The 17,529-nt window shown below is 36.3% G+C and overlaps 2 protein-coding genes across 2 annotated transcripts in view; one reads left to right on the top strand and one right to left on the bottom strand.

Annotated features, from left to right (window-relative positions):
* The window catches only part of adgra3 (adhesion G protein-coupled receptor A3), a 45,943-nt gene extending 39,061 nt beyond the window's left edge, over window positions 1–6,882 (bottom strand). The window contains exon 1 of the mRNA XM_084108293.1: window positions 5,773–6,882. Coding sequence (XP_083964419.1) covers window positions 5,773–5,996 — 224 coding nt within the window. The 5' untranslated portion in view covers window positions 5,997–6,882. The remainder of the gene's footprint in view (window positions 1–5,772) is intronic.
* A 1,857-nt stretch (window positions 6,883–8,739) lies between these two features.
* gba3 (glucosidase, beta, acid 3) lies at window positions 8,740–16,838 on the top strand. Its single transcript, XM_084109379.1, has 5 exons — window positions 8,740–8,936; window positions 9,391–9,615; window positions 10,373–11,181; window positions 12,028–12,151; window positions 15,227–16,838. Exons 1-5 carry the CDS (start codon window positions 8,861–8,863, stop codon window positions 15,436–15,438), a joined length of 1,446 nt encoding a protein of 481 aa, XP_083965505.1. The 5' UTR covers window positions 8,740–8,860; the 3' UTR covers window positions 15,439–16,838.
* Window positions 16,839–17,529: the final 691 nt, after the last annotated feature.

Raw genomic sequence — 17,529 nt, 5'->3', positions numbered from 1 at the left:
GTACTGACATTAAAACTCTGTAAACTTGAGGTTTTTCCTCACACAGTAATGTTCATTTTGGGTACAGATATTGTTGCATTTTTGTATTGCGATTTATTGAGACTCGATATATTGTTACACCCTAGTGGTTTTTGGGTTGTACTGCAACAGCTTTATAAATAAATTTTAACCTCTGATTCCTAAGTTCATCCGTTTTCGGAAGGCCAAACAAAGATGTTTGGCTTTTGCATCCAAACACACAGACGTTTGAGGAAGTAATATCCGGTAATATATTGAGTTGTTTTAGGCAGGTCTGGATCAGTTTTCTCTGTTAGATAGAATGAATCCTTTTGTGGGAGACTATGAGCTTTGTAACTCTGCAGATTGCATTGCACAAACAGATACATTACACACCATTAAAGGAAAAGATTAAAAAGCATCATATGACACCTTTAAAAAGTTGACAAAAACTTTTATATAAATATAAATATTTTTATATATAAATATTTTTATATATTGTTTTTTTGAGTGTTGATTATTCCATTTTAACTGAATACAACTTAATTTCCAGTTTCAGTTTTCAGCTAAAGTAATTATTGAATATCCTGTTTCACTTATAAATGAGTCACAACACAGAAAGGTTTGAGGTTTTATGCAACAGAATAAAATGTTGTTTAATCATCATGAACATTAATTGTAGCTGTATTCTTATACATTACGTATGATATCCAATGATATCTCTCACATTAACTTCTCATATGCCTGCAATTACAGTTGTGTTTGTTTACATTTTTATTCTGGGCAACTTTAATTGTACATTTCAAAGCTGTCAAGAGAAGACTGCTTGAAAACATTCTGAAGTTTGTAGGGATAAACATGCATACGCTGCCTTGTGACTCTGATCTGTCAAGATCAATTTGAGAGCGATATTCATGAGCACAGCGATCTCCCAGCTGGGAGCGATTCCCCTCCCTCATGATTACAATATGAACCCAGGAGAATTACTGAGTCTGACACACAACTCTTGTGGGCCCAAGTACAAGTTTAACAGCATCTACAAGGTTTGGTTTTACTCAGCACTGATTTTATTTTACTTTTGCGTCTTCTTGCGCTCAAATGGTTTAAAATAGCTGGAATGTTTAAACTGAAAGATGTGCAAAATGATAAACTTTCGCTCGATGATGGTTAAACTTTGAAATTAATCTGAGAATCATGCACCTTTCGAACAGTGGTGCCTGGTCCGTATGGATCACGTATCAAATAAGATCCCTATACTTGGCATCGCACATCCTGCGATTTGACTATCGTGGATGCGCACATCGTGATCTATCGTTTAAGCGTCGATATCATGCAGCCCTAAAATGAAGAATGATATATTCATTTATATGCACCAACATAATAAACAGCAATTTTTACTAACACATTTAATCACATGAAAGAATCCAAAGAGGGACCATATGGACATCTTACTTAACGGCAAAATTACAATATCCACAATATTGCTGAACTTTACATAGCCAGCAAAATCATTGGAATTATTGGAATTTACAGTAGACCTACATTATCTACCAATAAGACATGCCTGGTGGGTAAGAATGAAGTATAGACCAGTTGTCCAGGGTCACATCAAGTGATTGGGGTGATGACCACTCGTCTGGGACTTGCATTGGTTCTAACAATAGCATTTAAATGAGCGTCTGGCTAGGCACCCACAGGTCTGCTAGTGCTGGAGACAGATGGTGAAGATACAACCTTATCTTGATTTTCTGAGGTTCTACAGGATCTAGTGACCGAATAACACCACCGGAAAGCAAAGAGAGCTGCAAATCACGCTTGCACAATTTAGATTTACTCTAATTAAAAGGTTTTTTTTCTTTCTGCAAGACCACATCTTCCTAAAATCAAAAACCTGGACTACGTTAAAACAGCCAGTATAATATATGGAAATATGCTCTGCAGTACAGCAAAAATGGGTGCACCAATAGGCTAAAATCAACTTTAAACAGCAGACAGATACATTTTTTCTCAGTTTCATGAGAAGCAAATAATTACATTAAAAGGTGAAGTGTGTAATTAAAGAGCAATCAGAATATGAATGGCTTATTGTTGACTCTGCATATTAAGCGGGGATAGGATAAAGTAATTAAACATCAACATCACATAATAGTTTTATTTCTTTGTTACCTGACCTGTGGATGAATCACTCTTGCTACCAACTGATATTTTCTTGAGTTGCAAACATTAAAAAGTCCAAGTTAATCAAAAACCTGTTAAGGAATATTTTGAAGCTTCTCTGAAACCTATCCCACACTGCCTTGCTACAGTCACCAGGTGTGCTTTGGGGAGGACAGCTCAATCCAGGTGTAGTTTTCAACACTTGCCTAAGAGAAACAATCTCGGTGACTGGCTTCACATAAAAAGACAGCTGCACAAACATGATCCACTTACAACAGAAATTGCTATAAACCAATCCCAAGCACTAAGAAACAATGTCAACGTTGGGCAGAGATTTAGTAACTTTCCTAAAGTAATTTGCAGAAGATTTAAAAAGCAGCATTGCATGAATAACTCTAAAAACTCCAGCTCCAAGTACAAGTCGCAATGAAACAGAAGTAGTAACAGAACCTTTCTTCTATTTTGTGACGCAAATCCAACAACAAATTATTGAACAAGAAAATAATGAATGGCGGAACTTGGTTTTATGCATCGGCTGTTGATTGGATTGTAAGATGTGGGCGTAGCACTCAAAAACGCAGGCAGATGAATGCAAGTTTGCAAGGATGGGGGCTAAATGATTAACTAAATGTAAGCAAACGAAATGACTGAAGACCACCTGCATCACAGAGAGAAGTTTGTTGTTTCACTGGATATTTTCGATTGACAATTATGAGGTCAAAAACGTTAAAAAAAGAAAGAAAAAGAAAAGAAACATGCATGTATGCATTGCACACTAATAAGAAGATCTATAACATGCATTTAGAAAACAGATGAATGAAGGTGAATTTTCTCTTCATGTCGACTAACAGGATTAAAACCAACTGACCCACCACCAGTAAAAAAAAGTGAGCAATCAAAAAGCTTCACAAGGTTGTAATGGGGAGCTTTTTTTCACCCTGTTAAAGGGGTGGTATAATAAACCTGCTGACCCCCACATATGTGTGTGAGGTAAAGGATTTCCTACACCAGGTTGAGGAAAGTAATTGATTTTCAGGGTTAGAGAAGGTCAAAAAAGGTAGGATTCCATGAATAACTACTGTTGACCCCTCCATGTGAAGAAAACATCATGTAAAGTGACAAGACTGCTGGATTTGCGACCCATAAACAAACGTAATCAAACCAACATAATGAGAAAGAGTTAAAATATCAATCTAGGGTTCCTAAATCAAATGTCCACTTTACATTAAAATTTGGGCAACTACAAATATTTGTCTGAAAAAGCCACAATTTTTTTTTTCCTGGTTTCAGCCGAAAACATTTTGGAGAGCTGAAATCATTGATGTTTAAATGACACTTCTCAGATGACGTGTTTTGACTATTTCGCCATCTATTTCATGCACACAATGTGATAAAGTTTCAGGTAAACATGTCAGCCGTGTGGAAGCAAAAATATTTCAAGAGTCGCAATATGTACAATTTATTTGATGCATTTTTAAGAGGGGTCTCGTTACCAAAGAACTTTACTATGACTGGTTTAATTCACCACCCTGCAGCATAAAGAGTTCAACCACCCAATTACCCACATTTATTTGGGGTTTTCAGCTAAAAGAAAACTTCGGTTTCAGTAAAAAAAAATTCATTTCAGTGCATAAAGTCGTGAAATAAATGTTTTTACACAACTAAATCAAGGTTTCAACAGTATGTACTAACAGTGCGTTTATTTCCCCTCACCGAAGCAAAGTCTTTGTTTTTACATGTGTTCTTCCTCTCTTTACAAACTCAGCACAGCCACATGAAGAAAGACGAATGCACCATTCAGGCTTTCAGACATGCTTGATATCCATCTCTGAAAGACACAGTCACGTGGGCCGCTTTTCGTTTAAACTCTAATAAGGCTGCACTGCCAGCCACAGAAAGAGCACAGGGCAAAACTAAACCACTGTTTAAAAAAATAAAATAAAAAATAAATATTATTCTGAAGATCCTAAAAAACAGATTCAGTCTAAACGTTTGACTGGTAGAGTGTATAACATGTAATGTTACCAAATATTTTTAGCTTTAAAGCAACCCAAATTTTTCTAATTCTGTCATCATTTACTCACCCTCATGTCGTTCTAAACCCATAAGACTTTGGTTCACCTTTGACAGAAATTAAAAGGTTTCTGTCCCTCCACTGAATGTCCACACAACCAAAAATGAAATGATCCAAAAAGGTTGTAAAGTGAAATCCAAATGAACAGAGCGGCTTTGTGAAGAGATATGATTGCTTTATATGATTCACAAATTTAATTTAGGATTTACATGTGAACAATGACTGACACACACAAATAGAGCATCACATAATGTAAACATGGAAGCTCATGTCATCATGCGCTAGACAGAACAATCCTATTGTAATAGTTTCCAAGGCATCAGCATTCTCCCCTAAAAGTGATTGGGCAGAGCAAACCTTAAGTCGTAGAGACTTGAAACTTCGAGGGATGGTAATACCCACCCCATCTACAATGTCAACAAGGCTCGCCCCAATCAGCCTGATGGTGGCGCTACAGCGATCAAAAGTACGTAATGGCTCATAACTCCTAAACCGTTCGTCGCAGGCTCAAGTCTCCTATATCGTTGGGTATTTTGGATTTTTCAAAAAAACTACTTTTGCAAACTAGTCCTAGGTTTTTTTGCCCAATCTGAAGCAAACCAGTGAAGAAAGATTCTGGTCTTCGGACTGTAGATTGGAGTCTGCAATAGGTGATTTGGGAAATGCTAACTTTAGCCTGCTAAATTACATCATGTGTCATTCACCGGTGAGAAAACTTTACAGTACAGTAAGTAACAGTACTACAATAAAGAATGTAAACAACTGTTTGTCTGCCATTCTCGCTTTGTTTGCCTGCCATTCAGTCCATTCTCGGACCGAATGCAATGGTTGAACGAACATTTTATGGTCCTACGCCTTCCACAAAGTACATACAAACCGCTTAACATGGTAATTGCTATAAAGATGTGAAGAGACTTTCATCCAGCATAACAACAAAAAAAAAATATGTGGAGAATCACCTACTGCACCTTTAAGTAACAACAGCAAAAGGTCACACCAGTTCACTAATATCTAAAGTAGGCATGCAAAGCGAAAATTACACAAGCTTGTACAATTGAATTTAGGTTACCCAAAATTAAGTAAAATATACCATTTCAATTTTATAAGTGTTCCCTGCTAATAAGGTATTCCATGTTATTGTTATGACCACCCTTTTATGACTGCATTCACTCTATTTGTTTTAATCATAGTTCAATAAAGAAAATAATAGTTGAATTGACTATGTGTCCTTCGAAAGGTTAATATAGATTATTAGACTTTTGAGAAATGTAAAAAGGCAATAAGCCTAATAGTATCAAATTATCAGTGGATGAAATATTTTGTATATTTAATAACTATTTAAGTCGCTCAGTTTGATCTGTATGACTTTTGAAAACTCATGAAAACTCACTTAAAAACTGTTGCGTTTATCAAAAGGTTCCCAGAGGGACCAGAAGAAGTCATGAGGTCAAATGGCAGGAATGACCCTCGTGATGTGTGGTTAAGGGCATTTTTTGAGATAAATGACAATGTTGATTCTGTGAGGAAAATGAGTGTTAACTTACAGTGAGACTGTTCTGTTGGGAAATGATTCAGTAGAAGGCACCTGATGGAGCTCCATGTTACTGCAGACCACTTTTCTGTCCAGTGTGGCCCCAGACGAAGAGCTTTTCCCTCCTGCACTTTTGAAGCGTTCATCATATGATTTACATTCAGTCGATCCTGCAGAGCTCGAGCTTCTGAAAAGCACAAAAGCCAGGAAAAAGACACAAGTAGCGCCCACCGACATCACTCCTGCCTTCGTTGATATTCACACGGCAAGAAGAGGGGTCAGATTAGCATATAAATAGCCCCAGAAAGCCTTTCGTTGCTGTTGTTTATATCTACACACGATCTCTGCGATGAATATTCGTCAAAAGCCATCAAGCAGAGACGCTGGTCAGCACTCCTTTAAGTCATGGTCGAAATACTGAGTCGACACAACATTAGATGGGACGATTTATCATGGTTTTTGCTCTCCACATTAAGCAGTCCGAAAGGCAGCGGTCGAATATCCTTCTTTGTTTTCCATAAGCATCATTGTACAACTCAACAAACCTTCTCCAGCTGGTTTCACGCAAGTTTCCACTGTTTTACACTAAGCATTTTCTTTGTTTCCAGTCAAAGTGGAGACCTCGCTCCTGCGCTAAAAGAGAGACAGCTGCAACCATCCCGAGATAACAGTCTCACAAACTCAAGGAAATCTGTTCACGTAAACTTTTTCTCTGTGCGCATCTCACTGCACATTTGAACTCCAAAAGAAAGCCAAACAGTTTCTAGACGGTAGTTATTCGAAGATTACCTAAAACAGGTCATTAAACGCGACATGTCCGCGTGCCGAACAATAAAACCATTCTTGAGAAACTGAATGCGTAAAGTTGGTTTTCACTTTGCTGCTGTTCTCCATAAGCTTGAATGCCGCTACCGACCACGACGGTAAAAACGCTTTGTGAGAGATACAAGCGGAATGTGTAACCCAGGGTCCCAGAGTGTGCCTCTTGCAGTCGGTGAGACGGTAAAAGCGTGAATGTGTCCAGCACGGCTCAGTTCATAGCCGAGTGTGTTGCAGTTCTCTTTCTCTGAGCCTCGGGCTCCATGTTCCATTTCCTCCCCTGACGTCATCATAGGTTTGGTCTGAACTCCAGTCAACACCGATCCTGTTAAACCCACTGTTGTTATTGCCCAAATTTTATACAATATTGCCTTTAATTTAAAATATATTATTTTATTTTATACTGAATTTTTATACAGAAAATATTCTAAATTTCTCTCTCTTTTTTTATCCATGAAGTTTTTCATTTTTGATTGAAGTAGACTGACTAATCATATCTCGGTCACCGTGATTTTGCCAAGTTAAACATGTTCCTGGATCGACATATTTTGTTGATCCTGGAACAACATTCCTTTCTGAAAAAATAGGCCTAGGCCTAACCCTACCCCTAAACCCAACCCTACTCATAACTTATCCCTAAAATTAGAGGGAAATGATGTGTGAATAATAACTGATGTTGAAGCACCTAACCCGGGTTGTAAGCCTAAACTTACATACAATTTAAAATTATCACTTAGATCTGATTGGTTGATTGGAACTTTGTTCTAGGATCAACAAAAGTGTTGATAGATGAACATGTTGTACTTGGTTAAATAACATTCACCCCAAAGGTCTTTGTTTAAATGTTAAAAAAAGATGTGACAGATTTCTGAAGCTGTAGGCTATGGGATGTTTTTTTGGTAATGCTATTGATGAGGTTTAGTTTGCTCTCCTGCTGTCAATGTTGTCCATTTATTTATTTAACTTGGCTAAAACTCTCATAGGTAAAACAGCTCTGTCCTTGACAACTTTTTATGAGGTTATTGAAGAGTTATGAAAAGACCCTGTAAATAGTCATCTGATGGTATATGCACTTTATTAAATTATATCATTCTGAAAATAAAAAAATCTTGAGAATTCTTGCCCTCTTTGGTTTTATCAGTGTTAACCCCTCTCGTTGTTTATTTTTTTAATTTAGATTTCTATTACTATACATTTTAGTCATTACTTTTCCAGGCATGCAAATTGCACTTAAAAATGTTACTTTTCACTGATCTGTATAGAGAACATTATGCAGATCAGTGTACTTTTTTTTAACTAAATATTTACCTTGATAATAACAAGAGTCATTTAAACCTATTAAAATTGCTAGTATATAAAACTGGTCTAAATGTTTTTATTTCATTAAAAATATGTATATATATATATATATATATATATATATATATATATATATATATATATATATAGTGTTATCTAAACATGTAAGAGACTGAGTGACCCACTTCTGCAGTTAATAAAAAAGCACATCCATTTCCTTTAAAGTTATGGCATTCCATTACAAAACCACAAAACAAAATGCAACACAATACTAAAGGATCCTTGATCCATTGTGCTCAGTTGTTTTTGTGTGGCCCTCACAAAAGGTTCTCTTTGCATTGCTGCACTACAAACAAGTTTAGACAGGTTGGCAGTAGGCTAGTGTAAAAAAAAGAAAAGAAAAAAAGTGAGCCTAGATGGGTCCTCGTCGTAGCAGAACAACCTGAAGAGAACAATGCATTGTGTGCAGCGTTTGTGACTTTGAATCGCATGCAGATGCTTCCTATATGGGAGCATAAATCTTTCTCATATAGTCATTGTGACCAGGGACAATTTAGAAGCCGTGTGTAAAGAGGACTGCACCTCATGCTGGTCAAAGGTCTCTGTCCTTGGGGCTTTTCAGTTTATTTCCTTTTCAGTCTCTTACGAAACATGATACGATAAGCCTTGCATTACAATTCGTTGAGCCTAAAAACAAATCATTAACGTTTATTCTACCGAACAGCAAAAACGTCATTAATTTAAATTAATCAAAAAACGTCAAAAATGTTAATAATGTAAAAGAAACGTTACTAATGTAAATATAAATATATTTAAAAAATAAATAAAATAAATGTACCTTGTACGGTCTCATGGCGGAGGTGCGCGATGACGTAACGTGCAGGGCGTGCTGACGTTCACCGCTTGCAGCCAGACTTGATTGCATGGATTTTTTTTATTCCGTTTAACTTTGTCTAGTTTCCTCTTCATCATTGTCTTAAAATATGTCTGCACTAGATGTCACCGTATTTCCAAAAGACTTTGCGTGGGGAGCTGCGACTGCTGCTTATCAAATAGAAGGTACATTTTACACGTGTTAGTTAATTTACTGTAGTAAACGTCGCGGTGGTTGTCGACTTTGTTATCTGATTTAACTCACTTGCAGATGCAACATTTCAGGATGCATGTAATAGCAGCAACACTTTGCAATTATTTAGAACATAGAGTTGTTCAGTTACACAAATGCTACAAGGTTTTTAACGTGGCATCATTATATTGTCATGTTTCTTAACAAATACCATGGTAATTATATGGTCTTTTTCATTATAGTACATTATAGTACCATGAAAATACCATGACAAGCTGATATCGCTAGATTATAACACCCCAGTACTTTTTGTTGAAGGCAGATGTGGATTGTTATTTTGTAGCAGTCAAACTTTGTTATTTGACAGTTGTACGACAAAAGAAAATTAAATGAGATTATATATAATGGGTCTAAACTTTCCTTTTGATTCCTTAAATTATCTTGCAGGAGGCTGGAATATGGATGGTAGAGGCCCCAGCGTATGGGACACATTCTGTCACGTCAAAGGACGGGTGTTTGAAGACCATAATGGAGATGTAGCCTGTAACAGCTATCAGCTCTGGAAAGAGGACTTGAAATGTATCCAACAGCTTGGTCTCACCCATTACCGTCTGTCCATATCCTGGTCACGGCTCCTTCCCGATGGAACCACAAATCATGTTAATCCAAAAGGTGCTCAAGGCAAAATGACCCTCTTTGTGAGGTTCATAAGAGTAAAATCAAAAAAGTCAATCCCTTGTTCTTTCTCTGTGCTAAACAGATTTACAAACCCTGTAAATAATACTTTGAAATAATAACTTCTCACTAAAAAACACAACAAGTAAAATTAGATATTTATCTAAATAGCATAAATATTCACCTTTATGAACAGGAAAATATGTAAAACGAGTCAAAATACTTTATACTTATCTTTATACTCAAAATACTTTTATTGAAATTCTAGCATTCTTAATCCATGAATAAGTTTGAGGAAACAAAGCATCAACTTTTGTGTTTTCTTGGATTTTATTTCAGCTTCAAATATTTGTTTAAACATTTGTTTAAAGTAATTTTTTCATGGAATATTGCAGTGTTATTATAAATGCACTTTCAGTGCCATCGTAATGTTTAATCAAAAACCTCTCAACAACATCTCTTTTCTGATGATGTGTCTCTCACATGAGATCATCGCAATTAACAACAACGGACCAATCAATTTCTAATGGACAAAATCAAGTCCTGCCCTAATTTTGCCTAGCTCATGAACCCGTTACACTCGGATATACATTAGTCACATTAGTGAGGAAAATATCTTGTTTCATGCCGACTCTAAATGATTTAAAGGATTGACACGGACAATGTAAAAAGGTGTGCAAGTTTAATTTTGGCCTACTTGTCACCTAAATCATTATACTTCCTGCGTTTTTGACCTTTTTTCTGTAACCCTCAGGTGTGGCGTATTATAACGAAGTGATTGACGACTTGATTGCTTGTGATGTGACGCCCATGATCACATTGTACCACATGGACTTACCTCAGGCCTTACAGGATCTTGGCGGATGGAACTCAGCAGATATTGCAGACATCTTTGAAAGTTATGCCAGGTTTTGCTTTAAGACCTTTGGGGACAGAGTGAAGCTCTGGATCACACTGAACGAGCCCTATGTTTGTGCCAAGCTGGGTCATGAAGATGGCACCTTTGCCCCTGGGATCAAAGATCCAGGAATATCAGTCTACTTGGCAGGACATAACATGCTGCGTGCCCACACCAAAGCCTGGCATACTTATAATGCTCATTTCAGGCCTTTACAAGGAGGGCAAGTGTCTCTTGCCCTGAACAGTGACTGGGTAGAGCCGTTGAACCCGGACTGTCCTAAAGATGCTGCAGCCACTGAGCGCTACAAGGACTTCACGTTGGGCTGGTTTGCCTGCCCTGTGTTTTGCACAGGAGATTACCCAGAGTCCATGAGATTCAGGATTGAGAATAGGAGCTTGGATCTGGGATACAAGCAGGGCTCTCGGCTACCACGCTTCTCAAAGGAAGGGCCCACTCCTTTGGGCACAGCGGATTTCTTTGCTCTAAACTATTACACCTCTCGGCAAGTCAAAGATCTAAGTAGTGCTGGTAAGAACAACGAGCTCAGTTTCGTGGGGGATCTGGGGGCAGAGGGGGTTGTTGACCCGTCATGGCCCATATGTGGGGTTCACTGGTTGGCTGTTGTTCCTGATGGATTGTGGAAATTGCTGAAATATATAAAGGTACCTTCATTTATTTGTGCACAGTTCTTTCTAACTTTCCTTTATTTTTAATTTAATTAGGTGTATATTTATTATGCAGTGATTTATATATTGTCTTATTAAAGGGATACTCCACTTTTTTTGGGAATAGGCTCATTTTACAACTCCCCCAGAGTTAAACAGTTGAGTCTTACCGTTTTTGAATCCATTCAGCCGAACTCCGGGTCTGGCGGTACCAATTTTAGCATAGCTTAGCATAGATCATTGAATCGGACAGGACCATTAGCATCTCTCTCAAAAAAATGACCAAAGAGTTTCGATATTTTTCCTATTTAAAACTGTCCAGCAGGCGTAATGATATGACGCAGCGCCTGCAAATAGTCCCCAGCTCGGTAACTTCCAACGTGACCGGGACTAAGTTTGTCTAACCTATTAGACCTATTTTCAGGCGCTGCGTCATATCATTAGGCCTGCTGCACCCATGGTACGGCAGCAAAGTTTCTTGATTCTTACGTAGGAATGAGAGTATAGTTCCTAGCCATATCAGCCTAGAAAATCACAACTTTACATTTTCCGTTGGTCTTAGTACACGATGTAACTACAGAAGAGTCAAGTTTTAAATAGGAAAAATATTGAAACTCTTTGGTCATTTTTTTGAGAGAGATGCTAATGGTCCTGTCCGATTCAATGATCTATGCTAAGCTATGCTAAAAGTGGTACCGCCAGACCCGGAGATCGGCTGAATGGATTCGAAAACTGTAAAACTCAACTGTTTAACTCTGGGGGAGTTGTAAAATGAGCCTATTTCCAAAAAAAAGTGGAGTATCCCTTTAACAAAATCATTTACATTTGCTTGGTTTTTTTTAGGACACATATTCCAGTCTGCCCATCTATATCACTGAAAATGGCTTTTCGCAGATGGGGCCGGTTCAGATAGAAGATGCCGACCGCTCACAGTTCTATCAGGACACTCTGCAGGAAGTTGGCAAAGGTACTGTTATATTAACACTACACAATGTACAATAAAATAGCTCAAGCAGGGTTCCCGCGGGATCTTAAAAAGTCTTAAAAAGTCTAAAATTCTGAACTTTAAATTTAAGGCCTTAAAAAGTCTTAAAAACGGCCAGATTTTCATCCGCGGTCTTAAATTTAATTTAGTCAGGTCTTAAAAAGGGTTTACTCTCGTTTATTTCCAGAAACGCTGGCCGCAGAAAGTTATTACAAAGTAGCAAAAAAGTATCGAGTCGTAGCCAACAAAGCGGAGCTCTAGTGCTGGGGTCTCCAACACGTCGATCGCAGCCTGATTGGAGGTCGCTCGCCAAGAGGCCGTTCACATATCGCGTCTTTTGTGCGCTCAAGTTCATTCAAATGTAGGCGTGCTCATAATTGAAGCGACACGCTCGTTTTTTCCAGGCGCTGTCTGAAAGCTCAGTCAACAGGAAGGATGGGAGTGCACCCAAACACTACAGGTGTTTTTCTCTTCTCCGTAAATGAATCTTGTAGCAGAGCTACAGCAAGCGTTTTTCGGTGGTGGAAATCCATTAGCCAGTAAAACTTTTTTGTCATTGTGGAGACGCAGGGCATGGTTGCATAGCAACGACAGACGCCACGGGAAAATCTGACCTAATTTTACTATTAATAATAAAAGATAAGCTAAAGTGCATTGTAAATGTCAGTAATTTATCTTTTTGGACTAATTCTTTTTATAAAAAAATATTTAAAGTCTGAAATATGTGAGGTTTATCTTTTTATAAAACCTTTTTTGTCAAACCTTTATTTTAACTTGTACATGTTAGTATATAACATGCAATACACAAATATTCATTTTTAATGGTATTATTTTAATGTTTATGTAAACAAAAAGTGCATATTGATGCTAAATTTATTTGTTATTTGCTGGTTTTCGACATAAAACATGGTGAATTGATTTCATTGTGTAGTATTAGTACTTTTTGAACAGGATTCTGTGATAACCATGATCATTTTTGTCACTATAATCATTAAATTAAATGTTCATGCCATTTCATCTCTAGTTATGATCAACTATGATCAACTAAAATCAACTAATTATGTTTTTTACAGTATAATATGCAAAGTACAATTTTCTATAAAAAAATTATATTTGATTATGTTCTTTTCTCTGACACGCGTTGTTGGGTGTGGAAGGTTACTAATGTGATTTATCTGTAAATTAAATGAATGCTTTTTCAATTACTGAATTCATTGAAATAAAATAAATTCTTTGACTTGAATATTTATTTGGTAATGCGTCATGTAGGTCTTAAATTTCAATCTTTATGGTCTTAAAATGTCTTAAAAAGGTCTTAAATTTGACTTACTGAACCCTGTCAAGAGTACAATGTTCATTTTATACAGTTCATGTTATACAGACTAGTAATGTCCTTGTGAAAAAGTGTGCTTCATTGCGCAGTTGTATTGTTCTTAAACACAAATATTTTTTCCTTAAAAAAACGTACTTGCGGACAATTTAATTTTAATGAAATAAAAGGTTATTTAAGTGTACTTAAAAGAGAGTACACTTTCATGACTTTCTTAACACACTTAAGTTCACTTCTTAAAAGTGCACTTTGTAATAATGTCAAATGAAAGGTTTTACTTTAAAAGTGCTTCTTAAATAATTACTTTAATAATCTTTTGTTGTCCTTTAAAAAAAAGAAACTTTTTTTGATGTGTTAACTATAACATACTAAAAAATGTGCAATGTACTAGATTATTATTATTGCAACGTTATGTTTGTATTTAAATTCAAGACATGAATTTCAACAGAAATTACATTAAGTAAATTTTAGTTTACCATAAATGCTTGTCAGTACATGCGGCAATACCATATTTTAAAGACAATAGAAGTAATTATGAGATTACATACAAAGATGAACTTGTGGGTCAAAAAGCACCCTTAAGTTGAACTAATTGTATACATTTATACTACAATACATTTTCATTTAATTGCAATTAAGTGTCAAAACACTACATTCAGGTTATACTTGCTTTTAAGTAAGTATATTGTTGCCATATCAAGTACTCTTTTATAAGTTTGCTTAAAGGGTTAGTTCACCCCAAAATTAAAATTATACCATGATTTACTCGCCCTCAAGCCATCCAAGGTGTTATATGACTTTCTTCATTCATACTTACACATTCAGAGTTATATTTAAAAAATATCCTCCTGTCTCTTCCAAGCATTATAATGGCAGTGAATGGAGGGTGAGATTTTGAAGCCCCAAAAATGCATCCATCCATCATAAAAAATAATCCATAGGGGGTTAATACAGACCTTCTGATGCGAAGCGTTGGGTTTTTGTAAGAAAAATATCCATATTTAAAACTTTATTAGCTATAATAACTAGCTTCCAACAGATGACCGTACGCAGCGATTTGCAGCGAAATACTGACCTCTGACCCGGCGCATGACATATTGACGAGCTTGAGTTTGTTGCACAGCCCTATTTAGCTATTTAATACAGCTAATAGGGGTGTAACGGTACGTGTATTCGTATACGTGTTTCTTTCCCTTACTGTACCGAAAATAAACCGAACCATGACTTTAAAACCGAGGTACGTACCGAACTGTGATTTTTGCGTACCGTTACACCCCTAACAGCTAATAATGTTTAAAATATGGATTTTTTTCTTAAACGCATCGTTTCGCTTCAAAAGGCCTTTATTAACCCCCCGGAGTTGTGTGGATTACTTTTATAATGGATGGATGCACTTTTTTGGGCTTCAAATTTTGGGCTCCCATTATAAAGCTTAGAAGAGTCAGGACATTTTTTTTTATATATCTCCGATTGTATTTGTCTTAATGAAGAATGTCATATACACCTTGGATGGCTTGAGGGTGAGTAAATCAAGTTTCATTTTTGGGTGAACTATCCCTTTAAGTGTATTTCTTTTTCACAAGCGTGGATGTAGTCCTGAAATTGTAAAATCCAGTTGATAGGACAGTAAAGTCCTTGTATTGTAGCTTTGAGACCCAGACTACTGAAAGTTTTTCAAATATTATATACTATATTATTATAATATGGATGATGTGTTTGTTTTCCAGCTATCAGTCAAGATGGAGTGAATGTAAAGGCATATTTTGCCTGGTCACTGCTGGATAACTTTGAATGGAATGATGGCTTCAATGTGCGCTTCGGCTTGTTTCATGTGGATTTCTCTACGCCTGAACTAAAACGCTCCATATACCGCTCAGGTAGAGAGTATGCTGCGGTCATATCCAAACATCGCTCTCAGACCAAACCCAAGAGCATTTAACAACATTACTAAGAAACAAAATCAACATTATATTACACGTGAAGGAATGACATCAGGAAATGTCTAATGAAAATGCGGTAATTTCAATTTTTTGCAGCCTAAATAATAATGAGCCTTACTAGTTACACTACAGTGTTGCTTGCTGTAAAATCAAGTGAGTCATTGTTATTAAATCGAAGTTAGACTTAATTCCTTTAGCTGGGGGTTCTTGATCATTTAGTATGAAGCATGAGCAAGAAAATCAAGGTTTCAGTTCTAGTGTTTTGTTGATAAATGCTGCCTCGGTGTGGCCAAAAATGGTATTAAAATGGTATTTGGAACAGCATTTTGTGCTGGTATATTGGCTGGGATTGTTTTATGCGAGTTCTACAGTCATTACACTCTCCTAATGGTGTAAAATGAGAATGTTCATGAGATATTAACATAACAGGTTGTAATTTTACATGCAAACTAAAGTGTCATTAACTGCACATGTAATTACCATTGGAAATGAGGGAATGCTGAATCTAACCGCAGCCCTAAACTCCCAAGGGAGTAAATGGCTGAAAAAATGTGTGTTCTGTTCTAATTGTTCACCCAGGAACAGCCATTATTGCATCCTGTAAATTAATAATATGATATCACAAATCGTATTTGATTGTATTGTTTGAATTATTATAATCGGAGCTCAAGTGAATTAAGCAACAATAGAAGCTATTTTTAATCCACATGTTCCAGTCAGGCTGACATTTTTATATAGGTTTCTTGAATGTAAATTAGTGTATTTTAATTGTAACATTCAATCACCTCCACTGATGGTCAATTATACAGATGTCAAATTAATGGAGGCACATTTTTATTGGAACATACTTATATTTTGACACACTTATGAAATATTCAGCAACAAGGGAACTCATTAGATTAATATAAATTAACTGAATAATTTAGCTGCTAATTAACTATTTCCAGTATGAAGTAGATTATATTCAAAACCTAGAACTTGCGTCCTAGAACGGGGTTCCCACGATTAAAAAAATATCATGGAAATATCATTCAATATTTGCGAATTGCAGCCTGGAAAAAGTCACGGCAATTAGCAAAACGGTTTTTGGTTACGCTCAAATATTTCATTGGGTATAAAAATAGCTTTTTGTGAGTGCATTCTCTATAGTTACTTTTAAAAACCCTTATTTATTAATCATGAACAACTAAATAATTAATGGAAATGCAATGGTCAAGAAGTGTGGGAACCCTGCTAGACAAGCGTCCTATAGGTTTCAGCGTCAGTGACAGTATGTGTTAAATGATATGGCTCCGGTGTTGGCGGGAGAAGCCAGCAGGGAGTGAAAGACGGTCGAAACAGAAAGATGTAGAAACAGAGATACCCTGTGAGATAAAGGCAGTCTCAATGAATAAACCACAGAAGAAGAAGAAATAAAAGCGTGTATGCGTGAGAATCCATTTCAAAGTGCCTTACCTAATAAAGTCAGATGTTGAATTCAGCACTCCTGATGATGCAAGTGTTACATTTGGTCATTTTGATATCATAATACAGCTATAGGCCAGAAATCACATTATTATAGCACAATGAATAGATACAGCACCAAAAGTAACGATACACCAATAACTGATGAAGAACCTCGTGAGTGACTGAATGCTTCCAATCAAAGAAATATTTGTCAAATAAACATAACTTGATGCCTTCCTCGAATTGACCAATTTCTACATATATAATTATTAATTTACAATTATATAATTCTGAATCAACATGCACCAATGCCAATGTTTCTACATATTGTAATCATTATGTTCACAACTTGTAATAATTACTTCAATGAGCTCATTGTTTCTGCCTTAAATGAATACATGATGTTAGCTAACCGCATGATTTGTATATGTACATTTCTGAAATACATAACTTGGACACAGTCACCTATGATAACAGATCACTCTAAATTGTAATGTAGACGGATACATTTTCTGTAAAGCTGCTCTGAAACGATATGTATTGTGAAAAGCGCTAATAAATGTGAATTTAATTTAATATATAATTATAATAAATAATAGAGCCTTTGCTGGTTTAGTGGTATTTCATGATTAATCTGGAATAAT

This window comes from Abramis brama (assembly GCF_963993115.1).
Source record: "Abramis brama genome assembly, chromosome: 3".
NCBI classification, from domain to species: domain Eukaryota; kingdom Metazoa; phylum Chordata; class Actinopteri; order Cypriniformes; family Leuciscidae; genus Abramis; species Abramis brama.
This window is presented reverse-complemented; position numbering and strand designations above follow the sequence as displayed.